The sequence below is a fragment of the Pelophylax lessonae genome (assembly GCF_965119305.1).
Source record: "Pelophylax lessonae genome assembly, chromosome: 4".
NCBI lineage: Eukaryota > Metazoa > Chordata > Amphibia > Anura > Ranidae > Pelophylax > Pelophylax lessonae.
In genome coordinates, this window is record NC_138771.1 from 27,464,093 (window position 1) to 27,488,291 (window position 24,199).

A 24,199-nucleotide genomic window follows, 5' to 3' on the forward strand; every position below is an offset into this window, starting at 1 on the left:
TGCTGCACACGCTTGATACCATCTGAACCAAAAAAGTTTATCTTGGTCTCATCAGACCACAGGACATGGTTTCATTAATCCATGTCCTCAGTCTGCTTGTCTTTAGCAAACTGTCTGTGGGCTTTCTTGTGCATCATCTTTAGAAGAGGCTTCCTTCTGGGACGACAGCCATGCAGACCAATTTGATGCAGTGTGCGGCGTATGGTCTGAGCACTGACAGGCTGACCCCCCCTTCAACCTCTGCAGCAATGCTGGCAGCACTAATACGTTTATTTCCCATAGACATCCGCTGGATATGACGCTGAGCACGTGCACTCAACTTCTTTGGTCGACCATGGCGAGGCCTGTTCTGAGTGGAACCTGTCCTGTTAAACCGTTGTATGGTCTTGACCACCCTGCTGCAGCTCAGTTTCAGGGTCTTGACAATTTTCTTATAGCCTAGGCCATCTTTATGAAGAGCAACAATTCTTTTTTTTCAGATCCTCAGAGAGTTCTTTGCCATGAGGTGCCATGTTGAACTTCCAGTGACCAGTATGAGAGAGTGAGAGCTATAACAGCAAATTTAACACACCTGCTCCCCATTCACATCTGAGACCTTGTAACACTAACGAGTCACGTGACACCTAGGAGGGAAAATGGCTAATTGGGCCCAATTTGGACATTTTCACTTAGGGGTGTACTCACTTTTGTTTCCAGCGGTTTAGACATTAATGGCTGTGTGTTGAGTTATTTTGAGGGGACAGCAAATTTACACTGTTATACAAGCTGTACACTCACTACTCTACATTGTAGCAAAGTGTCATTTCTTCAGTGTTGTCACATGAAAAGATAAAATAAATAAAATATTTACAAAAATTTGAGGGGTGGTCTCACTTTTGTGAGATACTGTGTGTGTCCTCACTACATACAGAGTCCTGTTGCACATGTATACTGTATACACTACATAATGCTTACCTACTCACAAGTTGCATTTCTTTCTATGTGCGCTATCCTTTATTTCCATTGTGTTATCTTAAGTACATTGTACAACTTCGCTTAATATAGCCATGTCCTCCTGATTGCTATGTGTTTCTGCAATGTGCACATCCACATCTTCACACATTTTTAGTAAATACCCCAGGCGTTGGTTAATCAGTATTCCCAAAGAACCACATGAAAAACTGGGACTGTTATGGAAGGCCATATTAAAGTGGAACTTCACCTAAAAGGGGAAGTTCCTCTTTATAACTTCCCCCCTCCTCTTTCACATTTGGTACATTTTTTTTTTTTTAGGGGCGGGGGGGGGGGGAGTTTTGATAGGCACCTACTCCCCCTCCTCCTGCTTGAATCCCCCCCCCCCTCTTTGCCGCCAGTCTTCTGGGACACCCCACAGGTCTTGGAAAACTGTGGGACCATCTACACAGTTTGCACATTTACGCAGTTTGCGCATCATAGTGGGAAGCCAGTTTTGAAGCCACAAGGAGTCACAGCTGGCTTCTCTTAACCACTTGCCGACCGCCGCAAGTAATTATACTGCGGCGGTCAGCCCCTCACAGGCAAAGTGACGTACCGGTACGTCACTAGCCTGTGAGGCTCTGGGGAGCGAGCGCGCGCCGCCGCATGGTCACGGACCCCCCCCCCCCCGCGCGAGTGAGCGCCGGACCCGATGTCCGCCGCTCACTCACGATCGTCCGTGACAGCGGGAGAAAGGCAGGCGGCTGATGTAAACAAGCCACCTGTCATTCTCCCTTGTGTAGAAACAGTGATCATATGGTTCTACTATGTAGGACCGTTGATCACTGTTCCTACAACTCAAGCCACAGCCAATCACAGTTAGAATCACGCCCCTAGGGACACATATAACCCCTCCCTCTCAAAAAAAGTTAACCCCTTCACTGCCAGTGTAATTTTACAGTAACAGTGCATATGTATAGCACTGATTACTGTAGAAATGTCACTGGTAACCCCAAAAGTGTCAAAAATGTCAGTCAAGGGTCCGATCTGTCCGCCGCAATGTCGCAGTACCGCAAAAAAAATCGCAGATCGCCGCCATTACGCGTTAAAAAAAAAAACGACAATCTTTCCCTTTGTTAGTAAAAGCGATAACTTTTGCGCAAACCAATCAAAATACGCTTTTTGCAATTTTTTTTTTTTTTTTACCAAACATATGTAGCATAAAACAAATTGGCCGAAAATGTTAAAAAATTTTGATTTTTACATTTTTTTGGGGGGAATTTCATATAAAAAAATGTGAAAAATATTGTTATTTTTGCAAAATTGACGCTCTCTTTTTTGTATATTGCCCATGATCAAAAAATCGCACAGGTGATCAAATACCACCAAAAGGAAGCTCTGTTTGTGGGAAAAAAAAAGACATCAAATTCGTTTAGGTACAGCGTCGCACGACCGCGCAATTGTCCATTAAAGTCACGCAGTGACGAATCGCAAAATACCCCCTGGTCAGGAAGGGGGTAAAATCTTCCGGGGCTTAAGTGGTTAGATAACATTCCAGCACCATGGACCTGAGCAACCAGTGAAGAACTGGCCCAGGTGAGAACAACACTGGATCCCTGGACAGGTAATTGTCTTTTCTCTGTCGCTCATTGACAGACGTAGTCTTCTTGATTCACAAGAACTGGGTTATGCTGCCCTCTACAGGAGTAGGACTAGGCAGAAAGAAAAAACGTTCTGGCTCCACCCTAGGGGCAGTCCCAGAGGGTATATCCTCTTCCTGTCTGCTACAGAGAATCAGTTTTTTTCTGTCTAGTCAGGAGTAAGGACCTAAGTTCCTTGCTGGGATCTTTTTGGTCCTGGCAAGATTTTTTCTTTAGAAAAAATATTTTTTAGGTAGTTTTCTCCAGTGTTTTTTTCCTGTGAGATCTTCAAGCAAAAACGCCGGACTGGGCGACACTAGTGGTCACCCCAGCCGGCCTACGAGCGCACGCAGACCATTGCATTGCGCTTGGTCGGCCGCGACACATTCAAGTAAGTATGCGGGGCCGGGCGACGGGCTGGATGTTGAGATCCAGTGGTCACCCCGGTTTCTGCCTACGAGCGCGTGCAGACCAGAGCTCCGCGCTGGGTCGGCCGCGACGGAGTCCCATTGGAGGGACTGACCTTGCGAGTTAAAAGTCTCGCTTGGACGCCAGGAACCACAGAGTCGAGGCGTCCGGAGTGGTCCACAACCCCCCACCCCGGTGGAGAGGGTATTGTGAAGAGAGGGTGCCTGTCGGTTCGGTATGGTGAGTAAACGTTCCCTTTTTTCCTCGTTATGAGGCAGTATGAATTATGGGCCCCTCCATACATGGTCAGTATATATCTGACACTAAAGTCCCCCTTGTAAATACAGTATGTGTTTGGTGGGAAGTGGACTTGGTTTGAGAGCTAACACTCTACCCAGCAGACTGTAGTATTACAGCAGACATAGGAGGTATAATCCTACCTTAATTGTAGTGTACCTCCTGCAGATCGATAAACCGCCACTTAGCAGAGATGCAGGTGGATGTGCTGGGAAAAATGATTTCGGCGGTCCGCCGCCATTTTGCCGTAGACCAGGTGCATGTATGTCCTCAGGTCACGCCGGCCGCCATGTTTTTGGAGTCTATTGTCTCCTGTATGGGGGCGGCCATGTTTGATGAGCCCAGCTACCTCGTGGAGAGCTGGGAACGCCGGAAGGCGTACACAGGGGGCGGAGCCACGTCCTTCTACCCGGGAAAACGAACACAGCTCTTTCCAGTCTGTAAAAGACAGACGCTGACTGCAGTTGGTTGGAAACTTCTCTGCATCGGGTGGTGAGCCTTGGGGGTCCCTCTCTCTCTCTCTGTGGGGATCGAGAAGCAGGTACTCTGAGGGGCGCTATTGCGCTAGGGGGAGACACATAAAAAAAAAAAAAAAAAAAAGAGGTATTTTTTTATTTAAAAAAAAAGAAAGTTTTTTGTTTTTTCTGGCAGAGGTGTCCTGAATTAACATGGACCCTGCCACTCATGTATCTCCACCGGATCCCCTCGAGGTGTCTGCAGGATCCTCCAGCACCCCGCTGACGGTTGAATCATTGTCAGCTATTATGGAAACTTTTGTGTCCCGGGTGGAAGTGGCTTGTCAGGGACAGGGCGCAAGAAAGCGACCCCCGCCTAACCCCTTATTATCTGAAACTTCGGATTCAGACTCTGAGCCTATTTCTGCAGTTGCAGGTACTTCATCTGGGATTGGTGTCTCGGGTCCTGTCTCTTCAGACAGTGAGGAGGATGTTTCGGCATCAGCCATAGCCCGAGAGGAAGCGTTGGTAAACGCACTCATTGTATCTGTTCAAGAAACCTTAAAGAGGAAGTAAACCCTCCTCTACAACTTGTACCTATAGGTAAGCCTATAATAAGGCTTACCTATAGGTACTGTAAATATCTCCTAAACATGTACCGTTTAGGAGATATTTACCTTAGAAGCATCCAGTGACGTCACTGGCGCAGGCGCACTGAAGGAACGGCCGCTCGTGCCGTTCATTCAGAACTCCGTGCCGTGACTGTCGGCTCCCGCGCGCGTGCGCGGGAGTGACGTCACCGCGCCTCCGGCCAATCAGATGGCCGGATGCCGCGATCCCGGAAGACGGGCGACTAGACATGTCGCCCGTCATCCAGCTAAGCGGACGGCACGGCGGGGGCTCGTTCTAAGGTAAGTATTTCATAATGAGCTAGTATGCATCGCATACTAGCTCATTATGTGTTTCTCTTGCAGGGTAAGTAAGAAAAAAGAAAATAAAAAAAGAGTTTACAACCTCTTTAAGATTACAGGGTATTCCGTCGGAAATAGCTGAAACTGTAATCCATTTTGGGACTAAAAAACGCATGAAAATGGCGAAGGTTTTTCCATTGCCCAAATGTTTTGGCAATCCAATCAAAGAAGAATGGAGTCTGCCAAAACGCATCTCTGCTATTTCTAAACGCATTAACAGGCGTTATCCGTTTGAGGAAACCCTCATTAAGAAATGGACAGAACCACCTGTGGTGGATTCACCAATTGCTAGATTGAATAAAGCCACGGTTATTCCTTTAGAAGACGCTCCGTCTTTTAAAGATCCAGTGGATCGCAAGATAGAAGCTATGTCTCGCACCATGTTTTCCTTGATTGGATCAGCTTTCAGACCAATAATTGCTATTGGTCTGGTTTCGCAGACTGTAACTGAATGGACCAAGTGGTTACGCCGGGACTTAGAAGAGGTCCCTCAGGCGGTATCAGATTTGTTGGAACAAATGATACAGGGGTTACAGTTTGTGTGTGATGCGGCGTTAGACGCCACTCCATTATTGGCATGAGCATCAGTTTCAGCAGTGGTTCTCAGGCGTACACTGTGGCTAAAAGGTTGGTTAGCCGACCAAGGTTCCAAAAAAGCATTGGCTAATATCCCCTTTTTAGGAGAGCGTCTATTTGGAGCCAACTTAGATGAGATCATTAAGGATCTCACGGGTGGAAAGAGCACCTTTTTACCGCAAAATGTTAAGGGTAAAGGAACTCGTCAAAGACGAGGGCCTTCTTTCTCTGCTCACAAAAAAGTTTTTTCGTCCCGCGGGTGAAAAAATTAAGTCCTCCAAAGCTCCTTCAGGAGGCTTCAGGGGACGTTGGTCGGGCAAGCAAAAGCCCGCCCCCTCCAGACCTGAAGATAAATCGTCCAAAGCCTGAAGGTGCGCCCCCACCCATAATTGGGGTGGGGGGACGTCTTCGCCGGTTCCCGGATCCATGGCTTTCCAGAATCCCGGACAAGTGGGTTTGCGAAGTCATAAGGTCAGGGTACAAGATCGAGTTTCGATCTCTCCCACCGGCGCGATTCTTCCCTTCCAATATCCGACTATCCCCGGATCGTTTAGAAGATCTGCGGAGAGCAGTCACGGATTTACTACAACAAGGAGTGGTAGTCCATGTTCCTTGGACAGAACGTTTTCTAGGGTTTTATTCAAACCTATTTACAATACCCAGGAGGGCAAAGTGCGTCCAATTCTGGACTTAAGGGCACTCAATTCCTTTCTCAACATAAGGAAATTCAAGATGCAATCCATTCGCACAGTAGCAGCCTTCCTGCATCCAGGGGATGTCCTAGCGTCCATAGACATCAAGGACGCCTATCTTCACATTCCCATTTTTGCAGGACATCAGCGGTTTCTACGCTTTTCCGTAGAAGAGAACCACTATCAGTTTGTGGCGTTACCTTTTGGTTTCGCCACGGCTCCTCAGGTCTTCACGAAGGTGTTGGCCCCAATGTTGGCACTACTGCGCCAAAGAGGCATATCGATTCTAGGTTACCTAGATGATCTCCTGCTTCATGCAGAGTCTCCTCAGACCCTGCTACAAAACATAGAAATTACTATAATTTCTTTACAGGAATTCGGGTGGCTGGTGAACCAGCAAAAGTCATTTCTGGTTCCCACCCAGAGGCTCGAATTTCTGGGTCTAATTCTAGACACAGTCAGGACAAGAGTTTTCCTTCCGGTAGGGAAACTCTGGAAGATTCAATCAGCAGTCCAGTTGTTACTATCCAACAGCTGGTCTTCCCTTCGGACTTGCATGAGGGTTCTGGGGTTGATGGTGGCTTCCTTCAAAGCAGTCCCATTTGCCCAGTCCCATACCCGAATTCTTCAGCAAGAGATTCTTCTCAGATGGAATCGGAATCCGGAGTCCCTGGACTATCGGATCCAATTGAGCAAACAGACCAGAGAGTCTCTGGTCTGGTGGCTTCGGTCTCCGATGCTCAGCCAGGGAAAGTCATTTCTGCCAATATATTGGACGATAGTGACCACGGATGCCAGCCTATCCGGATGGGGAGGAATTCTCGGTCAGTTATCCGTTCAGGGACTTTGGTCCCCGGAAGAATCCAGGTTACCGATAAATGTATTGGAACTGAGAGCGATCAGACTTTGTCTGATTCACTGGACTGAGCAGCTCCAGGGCAGCCCGGTTCGGATCCAGTTGGACAACGCCACGGCCGTGGCTTATGTCAATCACCAGGGGGGCACCAAGAGTGTCCGAGCGGCCAAAGAAGTGGCTTACATTCTTCGCTGGGCGGAACGATTTGTTCCAGCTATCTCTGCGGTGTTCATTCCGGGGGTGGAAAATTGGCAGGCAGATTATCTCAGCCGACAGACTCCGGATCAGGGGGAATGGTCCCTCCATCCAGAAGTTTTCCACCAGTTGTGCCTACGTTGGGGCACCCCGGATGTGGATCTGTTGGCATCACGATTCAACAGAAAAGTACAGAGATTCGTGGCTCGCTCCCGCGATCCTCTAGCAGAGACCGCAGACGCACTGGTCACCCCGTGGGGGCAATACCAGCTAATGTATGCCTTCCCTCCTCTTGGGTTACTGCCAAGACTTCTTCGCAGGATAGAGGAGGAAGGAATTCCAGTAATCCTGGCAGCTCCGGACTGGCCTCGTCGAGCTTGATACGCCGACTTGGTCAGACTGGTGGCGGACGTCCCGTGCAGACTTCCTCTCAGGGAGGATCTACTGTCTCAGGGACCGATCTTCAATCCTGCTTTACGATTGCTGGTTTTAAACGGCCTGGTTATTGAGACCCAGGTGCTGAAGGACAAGGGATTGTCAGCTTCAGTTATTCCTACTCTAGTTAAAACAAGGAAAGCGACTTCCAGAAAGATTATCATCGTACATGGAAGTCTTATATTGTGTGGTGTGAATCCCTTGGGTTCCATCTACATCTTTATTCGGTAGCCCGAATATTGGCTTTTCTGCAACAGGGAGTTGAGCAGAAGCTGGCCTTGAGTGTTATCAAGGGTCTGGTCTCAGCATTTGCTATCTTCTTTCAGAAGCCTTTGGCTACTCATTCCTTGGTGCGGAATTTCATCCAGGGGGTGCGACACCTGGCTCCGCCAGTGCACGCGCCGTTACCATCCTGGGATCTTAATTTGGTGCTGTCGGTTCTTCAGACACCTCCCTTTGAAAATATCAGGGAGATTCCCTTGCTTACTTTATCCCAGAAGGTGGTCTTCTTGGTGGCTATCACTTCTGCACGCAGGGTGTCAGAACTGGCTGCATTATCCTGTTGTTCCCCAGATCTGGTGGTTCATAGGGATAAGGTTGTTCTTCATCCGAATCCATCCTTCCTTCCTAAGGTGGTTTCAAAGTTTCATTGAATGAGGACAGTGTATTGTCCTTCCTATGTCCTTAGCCCAATCATCCTCGAGAATTTGCATGGCATTCCTTGGATGTAGTTCGGGCGATCAGGATATATTTGAATACTACGGATTCAATTTGTAAGACGGATTCACTGTTTGTGATCACGGATGGCCCTAAGAAGGGGTTGCCTGTTCTGCTGCGACCATCTTTAGATGGATCAGACAGACGGTGGTATAGGCTTATTTTATCTAAGGGTCGGGATCCCCCATTCCCTGTTAAGGCGCATTCTACTCGGGCGCTTAGAGTTTCCTGGACCTTCCGCCATCAGGCGTCAGTGGTTCAGGTTTTCAAGGCGACTGTTTAGTCGTCGGTTCATACCTTTACAATATTGTATAAGGTTTATGTGATGGCATCATCAGATGCCTCTTCTGGCTGCAAGGTCCTGCAGGCCACTGTTTGAGGAGACTGTTGGTCTACCTCGAGGATTTGTGGGGTAGGTCTCATCTGTTTACTCGATGAGTCCTTTGATACTACGTCTGTCAATGAGCGACAGAGAAAATCGGATTTTTGTAAGATCTTACCGTAAAATCCTTTTCTCTTAGCTCATTGACAGACGTAGTACCCGCCCCTCTATCATTGAGTTGGGTTGGGTTAAATTCTCTGTTGCTGCTTTGTGACAGAGCTGATTCTCTGTAGCAGACAGGAAGAGGATATACCCTCTGGGACTGCCCCTAGGGTGGAGCCAGAACATTTTTTCTTTCTGCCTAGTCCTACTCCTGTAGAGGGCAGCATAACCCAGTTCTTGTGAATCAAGAAGACTACATCTGTCAATGAGCTAAGAGAAAAGGATTTTACGGTAAGATCTTACAAAAATCCGATTTTTTTTTTAAAGGCACTAGCTTCTAGGGTGAAGATCCTCTTTAAATATGGTAAACCATCACCTCCTTGGGCCAAACATAGTCAGCAAAGCAGCCTGTCTATGGGAACCCAAAGTATTGGGGTATGTAATATATATACTGTATTCCCTCCACTGTTATACATACTAGTGATCGACCGATATCGGTTTCTTCGATACTGATATTTTGGCCAATGCATATCGGTATTGGCTGATATTTTTGTACATTTTAAAACATTTTTTTTTTCACAGGTGCTTTTGTGGAGGGATCTGGGGGTCTTAAAGACCCTAAACCCCTCCTCTGCACTTAAAAGCATTCAAAACGTCTAGTTTGGCTGTTTTGAATGCGGTAATTTTTTTAATCTGGCGCCAGACAGTACCCGGAATTGATGTCACTCATGACCTCACTTCCGGGTTTTGACATGCAGACCCGATCAGAGCCGAATGCCGTGGTTGCCCACGTCTCCCTGTGGGAAGGGAGACCCGGGCGAGCCGCGGGAGGGGGGGACGTCCCCTTCCGCTCCTTGTAATGACAGCCGAGTGGCTTCTCAGCCCCATCGGTTGTCATTACAAGACAGCCGACCGTCGGCTATTGACGCCAGTAACGGGGTGATGCCTCTAGCTGCAGGCATCACCCCAACCCCCCTGCAAGCACAATCTGCCATTGGCTCAGAGCGCTGATCAGGAATCGGTCGAGTTCTGGTTTTCCAGCATGCAAGTCCGACAGAAGCAGGCCGAACGTCAGCCATTTTTTTTTTTTTTTTTTACCTGGTCGTTGTCTCCTGACATTCGGCCCATGTGTACAGGGCTTTAGTCCAGCTATACACAGAGCAGGAGTCCATCCTGCCGGGCCATTGACTTCTACCAGCGGGGACGACAGAGGTAATCAGAGGGGACCCCAACACAGACCCCCTCTGCCCATCCCCCTCCAGGAGAAGGAGACCCCAGTTTGTAGGTTTGCAAGGGGGTGATCAGAGGGGACAAAAAACAGATCCCTCTCCAGGAGAAAGAGACCCCCAGCTAGGAGGATTGTAGGGGGGTAATCAAAGGGGACCTAACACAGACCCCCCCCCCCGCCCATCCTTCTCCAGTAAAGGGAGACTCTCAGCTAGTAGGAGAGGCAGAACGGTGGTCCTCCTATGTAAACAAAGCAGATCACCATTCTGTCAGGGAGGAAGGCAGAGATCCTGTGTCTTGCTGTTCCTGTCTTTCATCAATCAGGCCACCCCCCACACAGTAAGCACCCCCTATGGGACACACATAACCTTTGATCGCCCCTGGGGTTAACCCCTTCCCTGCCAGTGTTATTAGTGTTTTTTAGGAATTTTTTTTTTTTTTTTAGCACCAGCTGTATTAGTTTCACTGGTCCCCAAAAAGTGTCAGATGTCCGATTTGTCCACCGCATTCCGAAATCGCTGATCGCCGTCATTACTAGTTAAACAAAAATAAAATAAAAATGCCATAAAAATATTGCAATTACTAGTAAAAAAAAATTAAATAAAAATGCCATAAAAATATTGCATCTTTGAAGACGCGATAACTTTTGTGCACACCAATCAATATACGCTTATTGGGATTTTTTTTTTTACCAAAAATATGTGACAGAATACATATTGGCCTAAATTGATGAAAAAAATTCTTTTTTTTTTTTTTTTTGGCTGTATTTTATAGCAGAAAGTAAAAAATATTGGGTTTTCTTTTTCAAAATTGGCGCTCTTTTTTGTTTATAGCGCAAAAAAAATAAATAAATAAATAACCGCAAAGGTGATCAAATAACACCAAAAGAAAGCTCTATTTGTGGGGAAAAAAGATCAATTCTATTTGGGTACAGCGCCGCGCAATTGTCAGTTAAAGTAACGCAGTGCCATTTCATAAAAAATGGCCTGGTCACGAAGGGGGACGGGGACAGGGGGGGGGGGGGGGGGTGGTAAATCTTTCGGACCTGAAGCGGTGAAATTATCCTCATTGCGTTTGTGATCTTGATATTTTAGTATCTTCTACATGAGCACTGACTTATTGCATTTATGCATTTTATGTTTCTTTGCTTACTGATCTTTGAGCAAAATAATGTTTATTGAAAGCTCTGGGGAGAAGTTATTATACAGCGGTTTCTCACCGCAGCCAATGACTTCCATCTGTCGCGTTCCCAGGCCAGTCTAGAAAATGTAGGTCAGCGCTTTATACAGCTCAATTTCTTATCAGAACTCCTTAATCAGTGTTAAGTGTTTGGAATAAAGCTGGCCATAAACTTTTTTTTTTTTTTTTTTTTTTAGCCAACAAAAATATAACGGGTTCCTCCATCCATCATATACAGCGCCAAAAAATATCCCGCTGTGGCTTTTGTATTTTTGACAGTCGGTCTCTCCAGCTGTCAAATGTCCTGAACAGCATCTGCATCTGATTGGATGCAGTTGCTGTTCGGCCAACAAATTTCCACCCCCGCTCCTTTGATTTGCTGTGTATAAATTAACCGCCATAAAATATGCGATCAGCAGCGCAAGTTAAAAAAAAAAATCAATAAATGGTTTACCAAACATAGTACAGTATTAAGTGAACACAATCTATCAATGTTAGTGATAATAATAAAGTGCTCTGTGCGAATAAATAAATAAAAAAAAATTGTAATCTATAATAATTAAAAATGTGCAACTTTAGTCCAAAAAAGCCCAAACATTAGCAGTGTGCTGGCTCCTTTGACCACTTCTGGACCGGAAGGATTTTCCCCCTTAATGAAGGCCATATTTTGCGATTCGGCACTGCGTTATTCTAACGGACAATTGCACGGTCGTGCGACGCTGTACCCAAATAAAATTGATGTCCTTTTTTTCCCACAAACAGAGCTTTTGTTTGTAAGTATTTGATCACCTGTGCGATTTTTATGTTTTTGCGCTATAAACAAAAAAAGAGCGACAATTCTGAAAAAAAAAAAAACAACAATATTTTTCACATTCTGCTATATAACATTCCCCAAAAAAAGTTTAAAAATCTAAATTTTTTAACATTTTAGGCAAATTTGTTTTCCGCTACATATTTTTTGGTAAATAAAATCGCAATAAGCGTATTTTGTTTTGCACAAAAGTTATCGCGTCTGCAAACTACGGGAAAGATTTATGTCATTTTTATTTATTTATTTATTTATTTATTTATTTTTTACTAGTAATGGTGGTGATCTGCGAATTTTAGCGGGACTGCGGCGGACAGATCGAACCCCTAACTGACATTTTTTTACACTTTTGGGGGGACCAGTGACATTACTACACTAATCAGTGCTGGAAATATGCACTGTTACTGTATTAATGACACTGGCAGGGAAGAGGTAAACGCCAGGGGCGATCAAGGGGTTAAATGTGAGCCTAGGGGAGTGATTCTAACTGTAAGGGGGTGGGGCTTGTGAAATGATCACAGAGACCTGTGATCCTACATAACAGGATCACAGGCACTCTGTGATCATTCCAGAGAGAAGAACGGTCAGCTGTGTTTACAACAGCTGACCGTTCTTCTCTCTCAGCGGGGAGCGATCGCGGGTGTCAGGCGGCAATCAGAGCCGCCGGCCCCGTGCATCTGAGTCTCCGCTGCCGAGTGGGGGCGGGCGGCGTGCACTCGCCCCCTAGCTCCAGGCGTGCGACCGAGGTATACCTACGTCAGTTCGTGCAGGAGCAGCTGCCTGCCGCAGTATAACTGCGGTGGGCGGTCGTTAACCGGTTAAATATCCCACACAATAAATGCACTCTTTTTCCAAAGTGCAATCTTTTCTGGGTTGTAGTGATGGTGACACCCTCCCTGCTGGAAAAATGGCAGAAAATTCAAACTCACCAGATGATGTTGACCCCTCTTACCATACGGTAAGCAGAGATCCAATTAGGCTTGTAAGATATCCGTGATCTAAATAGGGGTACTCAGGGGGTCTTCCCAAAGGGTCCTTTCCATGTGATAGATGCCTTTTACTTGAGGATCTCGGGAAACACAAATATGGAGAGAGATAGACTCCTCATAGTGTAGTACCAAAAAGGTGTGTCAATTTTATTAAAAGAAAAAACTTTACCCCAATAGGGCGAATGCAGTGCATAACAAAAAGCATAAAAAGCAAACTGCGATGCTAACGGCGCTTCCGTGCGGTTTCCTGCACTATACTAGGGAGTTGCACCAGAAGAGCCTACAACAGCGTGCGTTTCAGGCTGGTGCGCAGAACGAGGCGACGTGCCTGTCTGCTTGATGCGTTTCGTCATAGATTTGACATCATCGGAAGCTCGTTTGCTGTTCACCCATTAAGCAGATTTTGGGAACTGTCAGACATTCATACAGTGCATGGCCAGCTTAAAGTGGTTATTAAACCTGCAATCAAAAGTGTATTCTTTTGTTTGTTTGTTTTTTTTTTTAGGCTTTTATTTTTTCCCTGTATATTCACCTAGAGATCCTGCCAGTTAGTGTCCATTCACACTACCGCGACTTGTCAGCCTGACAAATCGCGGTCCATGCAGTGCTACAGGACCCGTTCTAATAGAAGCGACACAAGTCGCTCCGACTTAGAAAAAGGTTCCTGTACTACTTCGGGCGACCTCGGAGCGACTTGCATAGACATTCATTATATGAAGTCCGTGCAAGTCCCGCCAAAGTCGCGGTGCACGCGACTTCACAGGTCGCCCCCGAAAACAGAGCGACCTAGTGTGAACCGGCTCCAAGTCTGTTATTTTACAGCTTCCATTAACCACTTCAATACCGTGCACTTTCACCCCCTTCCTGCCCAGACCAATTTTCAGCTTTCAGCGCTGTCACACTTTGATTGACAATTGTGCGGTCGTGCAACACTGTACTCAAATTAAATTTTTATCATTTTATTCACACAACTAGAGCTTTCTTTTGGTGGTATTTGACATGCTTTGTCAAAATCAGCGGTGATTGATCACGTGAAACGCATCTACCTCTTCTTCCCCTGCCTGTATGCCATTGCGCTATGGTTTTATTGATCTTCCTCATAAAATTAAATTGCATCGTTTGTGGGAGTGCAGCCATCTGATATTTTTGTTTATCCCTAATCACCATAATTTTTTTTTTTTTTTATTGCTTTTTTTTTTGCAAAATAGTCTAAAAAAGATTTCAAATAAAAAAAAAAAAAAAACAAACAAACAAAAAAGTGTTACCTGGAGTTTGGTTCCACTTTGTTAGCCAAAAGTCCATCAAAGTCGACTAGTATGTCTAATGCCCCGTACACACGTGCAGATTATCTGAAGACTTTTGTCTGCAGAATTACCTTTTCTATGTAGTGCAAGGGCCTTCCGGATTGCATACAAATTGAAAGTGTTTAGATTTGACCTCATATTATATGGTTTTGGTAAGTCTGCAGACAAAAGTCTGCAGATAATCTGCACGTGTGTATGGGGCATAACACTACCCTCCCCCCTGATCGACAATGCTGCTGTCCAAAGGTGTCTCCATTTCTCCTCCAACCAGAATATAGACACCCTAAGACAGGAAGCGTGTTATTGACCATATCCCCCAGTAAAAATAAAGGGGAAAAAGTCTATAAAAAAAAAAACAATGCAGCCACCACATCAAAGGATTGTTCTGTAAGTCTGATCTTGTCTTGCTTGGTGCCACATCCCATTTATAGAATAGTGTACAATTGGCTGAGATTAGGGACTTTTTAGGCAATTGCACTAAATAATATAAAAGTACAAATGTATTAATACAATTTCATTAAAACCATCCTATAAACTCAGCAGCTGATCAGCCACAGGGACAATATATACAGAGGCCATTCTCACATCTACAGGTAAACGCGTTTCAGTTTTTCAGAAAATCTTCATCAGGGGGACACGATGGTTGATAAATTGTACTTAGAGAACTTTTTTTTACAGTGAGATACAGCTGAATGCCACAGTGTGTCAAAGGAGAACTACCTTCCAAGGAAGTGCTTAGCCAGTGGAGCACGGGGGGGGCGCTATAGGTCACCACAGGACCGTCCACTATATTCCAGAGGGCCCAACAAGCCCAATTTCCAACATAGGAGTACACTATATTGTCAAAGGTATTGACGCCTGCCTTTGCACCCACATGAACTTTAATGGCATACCAGTCTTAGTCCGTAGGGTTCAATATTGAGTTGGCCCACCCTTTGCAGCTATAACAGCTTCAACTCTTCTGGGAAGGCTGTCCACAAGGTTTAGGAGTGTGTCTATGGGAATGTTTGACCATTCTTCCATAAGTGCATTTGTGAGGTCAGGCATTGATGTTGGGCAAGAAGACCTGGCTCGCAGTTCCCGCTCGAATTCATCCCAAAGGTGTTTTTTCTGTGGTTTTTTCAAGCCTCAGTGCAGGTCAGTCAAGTTCCTCCACCCCAAACTCGCTCCTCTATGTCTTTATGGACCTTGCTTTGTGCACTGGTCCAAATCATTTGGTGGAGGGGGGATTATGGTGTGGGGTTGTTTTTCAGGGGTTGGGCTTGGCCCCTTAGTTCCAGTGAAGGGAACTCTTAAGGCATCAGCATTCCATGACATTTTGGACAATTTCAAGCTCCCAACTTTGTAGGAACAGTTTGGGGATGGCCCCTTCCTGTTCCAACATGACTGCACACCAGTGCACAAAGCAAGGTCCATAAAGACATGGATGAGCGAGTTTGGGGTGGAGGAACTTGACTGGTCCTGACCTCAACCCGGTAGAACACCTTTGGGATGAATTAGAGCGGAGACTGCGAGTAAGGCCTTCTCGCTCGACATCAGTGTCTGACTTTACAAATGCACTTCTGGTCAAACATTCCCATAGACACACTCCTAAACCTTGTGGACAGCCTTCCCAGAAGAGTTGAAGCTGTTATAGCTGCAAAGGGTGGGCCAACTCAATATTGAACCCTACGGACTAAGACTAGAATGCCATTAAAGTTCATGTGCGTGTAAAGGCAGGTGTCACAATACTTTTGGTAATATAGAGTATATTTAAAATGACTGTTTTTTAGCTGTTATTTGCCAGCATATGTGTAAAACAGAAGAGAAGAATCAAGGAAAACATAGACGGTTCTTGTTTTGGACCCCTTGATGAATGTAGCCCATTCTCCATGTCAGACATTTGTGTTGTCTTGTTACGCACATTGTTTGCTCTTGTGTTGTCTACATTGCACAGCATCCCAGTGTCTATGTACATGGTCTGGTTATGTCTTGTGTGTATAGTCTTGTTGCATCTTCCTGTGTTCACTGCTTTCTTCACACTCCACTATTATCTCATAAAATGTTCTCACGTCTTTACTGTGACTGCTCACAATTGTCCTCTCTTTACAGGTTACATTGAGGCTGCTGTCATCCCTGCAGGAGCCAGGAGGATCCGGGTGGTAGAGGATAAGCCGGCGCACAGCTTTTTGGGTAAACGAGTAAAAGCTTTTTGGGTAGTCTTGACCAGGGCTTTTTTTCAGCGGGAACGCGGGGGAACGCAGTTCCGGCACCTCCAGCACTGAATGTATGTAATGGCAAGGGGTGCTGGAGCGGAGGTGGTATTTTGTAACAGGGGGCCCATTGTGTGAGGGATCTATTGTTGCTGGGGTGGGGACTTTTGTTTCTAGGGGGATATATTGTTGCTGTGGTGGGATCTATTGTTGCTGGTGGGATCTAGTGTGGCCGAGATTATTTTTACTGCTTTTTCTGTTATTAATAAATTGCATACAAATTACTTAATTACTTACAAAATGATACTTGGTTCTGTATTCTCTAAAAGGGGTGGTACTGGGAGGTGGGTAGAGGGTGGAACCAAGACATGGTACTTAAAGGTAGGGAGGGGGCAAAGACAAGGGTTGACTCAAAAGGGGGGGTTCCTGCACCTATTCTCTGAGAAAAAAAGCCCTGGTCTTGACAATCACTGGTCTAGGGCAGCCTTTTTCAACCAGGGTGCCTTGAGGTTTCATAAGGGGTGCCCTGGCAAAATGCCTAAAAACTTACCAAAATTGTATACAACCCGGTGGGTGGATGAAGCCTAAAATTTAGTTACGCAAAGCCACAGGTTTTTATTGTGCACCATTACGACTTTCTAGTTGCCGGTGTTCTGTCAATTACTGCAGATCGTCGGATAATGCCTCTGACAATCTGCGCAGTATTGATGTCACTCCTGCTGATCTGCTGGCGTGACGTCAACACTGCGCATACTGCAGATCGCCTGAGGAATTATCCGATGAACAGCAAATTGCGGAGGCAGAATCTGATCGGCAGATTCTACCTCACTCTCTCTGCGCATACACAAGACTTCCTTTGCTGATCGTCGGACAATGCCTCCGACGATCTGCGCATGCACAGTGTTGACATCACGCCAGCTGATCGGCATAACAGCTGGAGTGAGGTCACTTCTGCGCATTCGTAGATTGTCGAAAGCATTATCTGATGATCAGCAAACCGCAGAGGCAGAATCTGATCATCAGATTCTGCCTCGCTCTTCGCATTCGCGAGACTTCCTTTGCTGATCGGCAGATAATGCCCCTGAGGATCAGCGTCTGCACAGTGTGGACGTGACGCCAGCAGATCAGCTGGCGTGTCATCAACATTGCGCATGCACAGAACCTCTGAGGCATTATCCGGCAATCAGCAAAGCGCGGAGGCAGATTCTGCCTCGCTCTCTGCGCATGCGCGAGACTATCTTGCCTCCAGCGATCCACCAGATCAGCTGGTGTGATTTCAACACTGAGCAGAGCGTCGGAGCCATAATCCGATGATCTGCAGTAATCGACAGAACACCGGCATTCTAACGACCAAGGACATCGTCAGTTGAAGAGGGCGTCAGTCGTTTGCAGTCCTCTCCATCAGAGGTCACATTAGCTGAGTGATGGAGAAAAACTGAGGGAGAAGAGAAACATTGGAAAACTAGTCAGTACCAGTTAAAGTGTATATAGAATATAGAATAACTCACCTCTAACATTGGGTCTCCTATTTGTGTGGATGTTGCTACATTATGTAAAGCTTTTAGAATAGTTTTTGCATTTTAGAATGGGATGCCTCAAGACCATAACCTTTAAACGGTTCCTTGACTGAAAAAAGGTTGAGAAACACTGGTCTAGGTAACAAATGTAAGCTAGTAAATACTACTGTATATTTAAAGTATAACTAAAGGCAAAACCTTTTTTTCTCTTTCGTTCATTAACGGACACAACTACTGTGTTATATTGCCTCCTCCAGGAGTAGGACTAGGCAGAACAAAAATACACCTGGCTACATGGGCCATCCTTAGTTTGGCATATAATCCCCCTCTCTGCTCTAGGTAATCCATTTTAATTTTTGCAGTTAGTAGTAAAGACCTAGGCTCCTGGCTGGGATCCCTGGTCCTAGCATTTTGTTTTCTCCTTCCTTACATCTTTTTTGTTTTTTCTCTTGGGAAATCTACAATCAACTGCCGGGCTGGGCGATGGGCTGGATAATCTAGATCCAGTGGTTCCCCCAGCTCAGCCAGCGAGCGCGTGCAGACCGCAGCTATGCGCTAGGTCGGCCACAACATAGCTTCGCGGACAGAGGCTGGCCTGCGAGTTCAACATCTCGCAGGGTCGCATACAACTGGGCTTGGGTCTGAGTCGCAGGGGTCCCTTGGCCAACAGCTCCCCTACTTGGATTCTGTCTGCAGCGTTACCCGCACCATAAAAGGTAAGTACAGTCCCCCCTCTCCCCTTTTGGCATTTTTTTTGGGGTGGATGCGGATAACCACCAGGGACGGTTGGACCTGCCTGCAGGTTCCCTCCTCCCATCCTTAAAAATCCCTCAGTGAGCTGGGCTCCCCCCCTTCCTTTTCCCCCTGTTTGAACCTAGAGACCGATGGGGGTCCCAGGGCAGAGAATGCAGCGGAGACCCCTGGGGTCTCCCCTGCTATCCCCACTCTGTAAGAGTTCTGGTATAGTGTGTCCTGCCCTGGTAGTCTAGAGTGTCCCTGTGTAGGAGACCCAAGGTGCATTTCCCACTGTTTGCAGTGTATGTATAGTTCAGGGGGTCTCAGTGCAGAGTGTGCAGTGGAGTCTCCCCTCTTGTGTCCTACCTTCAGGAGGGGGTCCCCTTGCAGAGGGTGCAGCATTGCAGAGGGCACAGGGTAGCTCGATGATGTCATGGTCAGTCTGGCTGGTCTCCAGTTTGCTGCCATATTTGTGTAGTCCGATGATGTCATGGGGGCCATTTTCTCTTAGTCCGGTAGATGCTGGAGACGACCAAAGCCTCGTGGGGATGCCGAAGCTCCTCCTTTTCCTCCTCTTCCTCCTCAGTTTCCTCTTCAGTTTCCTCTTCCTTTGCCCGGGACATATGAACAGGAATGGGGTCCATGGTGATGCTGGGCCTGAATTCTCGACGCTCCTCCGATCGGTAGGGTGAGTCCTTGGGGGTCCCTGTTATCGTTCTCTCTGCTGATTGGTATCCTGAGCCTTGGCGGGATTCTTTAGTGGTGCCAAAAGATCATTTTTGTACTGCAAGGTCTTTCTTTCCTTATGGAGCCCCAGGGTCAAATCTCCCCCACTGACCCCCAAATGGAGGTGGCAGGTCCCTCAGAACCCCAGCTTCCCATGTTTGCACGGACGAAGGTCCTGCAGTCCTTAGTTTCCCCGGGTGGAAGTGACGTGTGGGAAAAGGCCCAGGAGGAAGCGTCCCCCGCCTTTCCCTGCTCAGTCTCTCTCATCTGATTCTGAGCCTGATGCCGCCGAGAGGGCCTAATATCACACCCCCAGATCCATTCGATAGTGAGGATGATTCCTCCATGATCGCAGCAGCGAATTAAAAAGCGCTGGTAGACGCACTTATCACTGCAGTGTATGATACTTTGAATATGGAGGATGCAGCTGATGTCGTTTGGTACGCATAAGTCACCTCGCACTCCAAAGGTGTTTCCTTATGTGCCGTATTGTATCAGGTTTTCCTGTAAGGAATGGGAACAACCAAAATTACCCTTTGTGGTCCCCAAACATTTTGCTATACGTTACCCTTTTGAGGAGTCACTTTTAAAAAAGTGGACTAGTCCACCAGTGGTGGACCCTCCTTTTTCCAGGTTGAACAAAGCTACCATGATCCCAGTAGAGGAATCCCCGTCCTTTAAGGACCGGGCTGACAAGAAAGAGGAGGCTGTGGCACGCAGCATGTTTACTATGGCTGGTTCAGCATTCCGGCCAGTCTTTACCTTAGCCCTGGTGTCTCAGACCCTAACTGAATGGGCCAAGCTTTTGCACCAGGGCCTGGAGGGTGAGCAGGTCCACGTTGCTTATGTTGATTTAATGGACCAGTTGGTCCGTGGGCTGCAGTTTATTTGTTATGCAGCCTTGGATACAGCCCCTGTGCTGTCCATACTTTCTGTTTCAGCGGTGGTGATTACGTGCGGGCTGTGGCTTAAGAATTGGTTCGTAGACCAAGTTTCTAAGAAAGCTCTCATTAATCTGCCCTTTCAAGGCAGTCGCCTGTTTGGAGCTACCCTTGATGACATCATTAAGGGTATCACAGGGGGAAAGAGTACCTTCCTGCCATAGTCTAGGAAAGGGAAGGAGCCTCGTTGCAGATGGTGGCCCTCCTTCTCAGCACATAGAAAATTATTTTGTGCTTCTGGGATGGGGACTAAGGGGAATGGATCTTTCAAATCTTCCCCGGGAGGTTCCAAGCATCCTTGGTCTGGTAAGCCTAGAGCTGGCTTCTCCGGACCCGCAGACAAGACCCATTCAGCATGAAGGTCTGCCCTCACCCATTATTGGGGTGGGGGGACGTCTTCGCTGGTTTCCGGCCTTGACCTCCTTTATAAGCGTCAAGGGGATCCACAAAATGATTCTTTTGGGGGTACCCAGAAAGGGGGACAAAGCTTGTCCTTTTCAGGTTTTTTAGGTCCTGAGTCTTAAATCTTGAGATTTAATTCCTGCAAAGGTTCAGGTGATGTCTGAACTACCTAATGTCCCCCCTATTCCTGTCCAGGGAATTGATTTACCTAGGTCTGATTCTAATTCTGACCGGGGTGGTCCTTCCTCTAGACAAATTTCAGGAACCACAGGCTGTGACTCACCGGCTGCTGTCACACAGATCGTTATCTCTCCCATTTTGCATACAGGTTCTGAGTCTGGTGGTATCCACCTTCAAGACAAGGTTTGCACAGTCCTAAATGCAGCTCCTTTAGCAGGTTTGGCTCCACAGGAGCATACAGAGGTTTGTGGCGAGATCACGGGTTCCTCTGGTAGACGCTGCAGGCATCCATTTGCCACGATAAGTCCAGTATCATCCTTGGCTCACGCTTCTTCCGCAATTCCTGCGAGGAATCAAGGGTGAAGATCTGCTTATCAGTCTGGTGGCCATAAACGTCCCTTGGGAGCATCCTTTAAGAGAAGACCGGTTGTCCCATCCTGCTTTACATACGCTCTTTTTAATGTCTTAGCTATTGAAAGCCAGGTACTGAGGGATATAGGTCTGTCTAGATCAGTGATCCCTACTATGGTGAAGGTGGCGAAGTTGTCTTCCAGCAAGATATACCATCGTATGTGGAAAGCGTACATTTCTTGGTGTCGATTGGCGCTCATCCTCGATCCTTTTCTGTGGCTCGGATCTCAACCTTTCTTCAACAGGGCGTTGATCATAAGTTGACCTTGAGTACCATCAAGGGTCAGGTGTCTGCCCTGGTAATCTTCTTTCAGCGACCCCTAGCCACGCACTCTTTAGTTCGTACCTTCATTCAGGGTGTTCGACATGTGGCTCCACCTGTACGGTCTCTTTTGCCACCATGGGATTTAGATTTAGTACTTTCGGTTCTCCAGAAGCCTCCATTTGAGACTATTCGGGAGATTCCCTTGCCTACTTTTATCCCAGAAGGTGAAATTCGTGGTGGCTATCACCTTGACCCGCAGAGTATCAGAATTGGCGGCATTATCTTGTCGCAGTCCTTATTTAGTGGTCCATAGGGATAAAATTGTTCTTTTGTCCCTGTCCATCATTACTGCCCAAAGCTGTCTCTGACTTCCATTTGAATGAGGACATTGTGTTGCCTTCCTTGTGTCCCAAGCCGGCTCATCCCAAGGAATTTGCTTTGCATACCTTGGATGTGGTTCGTGCGTTTTGTGTGTATCTGGCAGCTACTGAGTCCTTTCGGAGGTCAGACTCACTTTTTGTGGTTTCGGACAGACCAAGAAAAAGGCTGGCTGCTTCTTCGGCTACCATCTCCAGATGGATCAGACAGACGGTGACTCAGGCCTATTTTTATTAAAGGTCAGGTTCCACCTTTCCCTGTCACGGCGCATTCTACTCGGGCGCTGAATGCTTCTTGGACCTATCGTCATCAAGCATCAATATCGCAAGTTTTCAAGGCGGACACTTGGGCGTCGGTGCATACCTTCACCTTCATTACCTTTTGCCTATAGTTCCACTTTAATTTATATGTTTTACAGAAGGGACTTATAAAGTTGAATTCCAGGTTCCAGATACAGACTTTTTTTTTTGCATGGTAACATTGGACCAATTGAAGTATGCATGTGCCTTGGCTGTGGGACTGATGTGAAAGTAGAGTATCCCTGTAGTGGCTGTTGATCGCTGCTGTCTCCAGGTCCTGTGCCAAGCAGCTGCCCTGCTGCATAGTAACCACAGGAGATCGCTCTCTTGGCATGGGCGCCCATGCCCAGCAGTTGCCTTCTGCATAGTGAACACGGGGTAGCATGCTCGGCACGGGCACCATTCCAAGAACACCTTTCACTTTTCTAATGAATGCAAAGTGGAGATGGTGACGTCACTACCCAGCTCTCACCTCGTCCAATCAGAGAGTCCCTTGCATGGTGCCCAAGCGAGCGCCCCCTGTGTTCACTATGCAGCAGGGCAGCTGCTTGGTACAGGATCCAGAAGACTACTGGATCAACAGTGGTTACTACTACAGCGGTTCTTCACTTTTACAGCAGTCCCACAGGTGTGGCATCTGCAAGCTTAAAAGAGAAGTATGCAAATACTTATTTATTTTTTAATCATACTTACCTAAGTGGATGTAACATTCCTTCCCCAGCGCTTCCAACACTGAGAACCGAGCGATCAAACACCGCCAGTGGCTCGGTTCTCACTGCTCCCTGAGCAGAGATTTGGTGACTGTCAGTCACCGGCTCTCTGCTCTGCCGCCTTCCTGCTCACTAGAGCGCTGGGCTGTGGAAGGGGCAGGTGCGGCCAACTCAGGCTCTCAGCAGCTTGCTGAGAGGCTGATCCGGTTGCCTGTCCAGGCATGTGGGCGGTTCCGGACCATATGGTCGCGATCTTTACCGAGCCTGAACTGGCTCTGTGACATCAGCCGACAGCGGGCATCAGCTTAAAATGGGTCACAGAAGTCCAAAACGAGCTGCACTCCTGTGATTCACAGGTGAAGTACAGCCAAATGAGCGTTGGCTTTACTTCCCCTTTAAAGTTGGAACTTTAGTTAGAATATTAACTCCTAGATCACTTCAGGCTGGCCCCTTTTGCAGGTAAAACTTCAAAAATAAGTGCCTATGCTATTTACTGTAAATCCTGTAAATACACTGTCTCACCGTGCTCTGCACATGGTTTGTTTGTTCTCTATTTTTTAGCACTGTGCTGAAAAAGTAGAGGCCGATCTGCTTACAGCCTAAAGATTTACAGCTGCTCAGGGGCTCTGGGCTTCAGCAAAATGGCAGCCTCTAGCAAGAAGAAAAAAGAGCCATGCTGGAGGCAATTTGCAGTACAATTATTGTGGAATGTATGCTCCTTGGTAAAGAACATTGTTTTTATCAAGTTGTTTTGGGTAAAATTACATTTTAAATTTGTCCAAGCTGGGCCAATGTAACAATGCAAAAAAAATAAATAAAAAATATCCATACCTGGAATTTAGCTTTAAAAAAATCTGGCTTGCTGCATTTCTTTTTTTCTCTGCTGTTAGTAGCAAGTGTGTTTGTATAGGGTTGAATAGTGTGTACATAATAATAGAGCCATGTACATAACTGCTTCATGTCCCCAACTTTGCATCAAAAGAAACCTAGATACAACCTGAATATAGAACAGTGGTTCTCAACCTTTTGGAGGCCAGAGACCAGTAAAGTCTTTCAAAACCTTTCATGCCGCAGCAGTAAAGAATAAAGTTTAGACTCCTACAATAGAACTATGAGAATGCAAAACCTGTATTGAAATGCTGAAAGTCTCTGGATGGAGCTGGGTGTCACTGTGGGGTGGGGGGTTGTGAAGTGGGTTAGGGGACTTTACAGCAGACTTGGTGGGCAGGGGGGAGCTGGGCAGGAGGTTTGGGGCACTATGGAGAGCTGGAGGCTCT

At 46.8% G+C, this 24,199-nt stretch overlaps 1 protein-coding gene across 1 annotated transcript in view; it reads left to right on the forward strand.

Annotated features, from left to right (window-relative positions):
* ADAMTS17 (ADAM metallopeptidase with thrombospondin type 1 motif 17) overlaps positions 1-24,199 on the forward strand; it is a 540,263-nt gene that overhangs the window by 405,094 nt on the left and 110,970 nt on the right. The window contains exon 16 of the mRNA XM_082253049.1: positions 16,258-16,338. Within this exon, the coding sequence (XP_082109175.1) occupies positions 16,258-16,338 (81 nt within the window). The remainder of the gene's footprint in view (positions 1-16,257; positions 16,339-24,199) is intronic.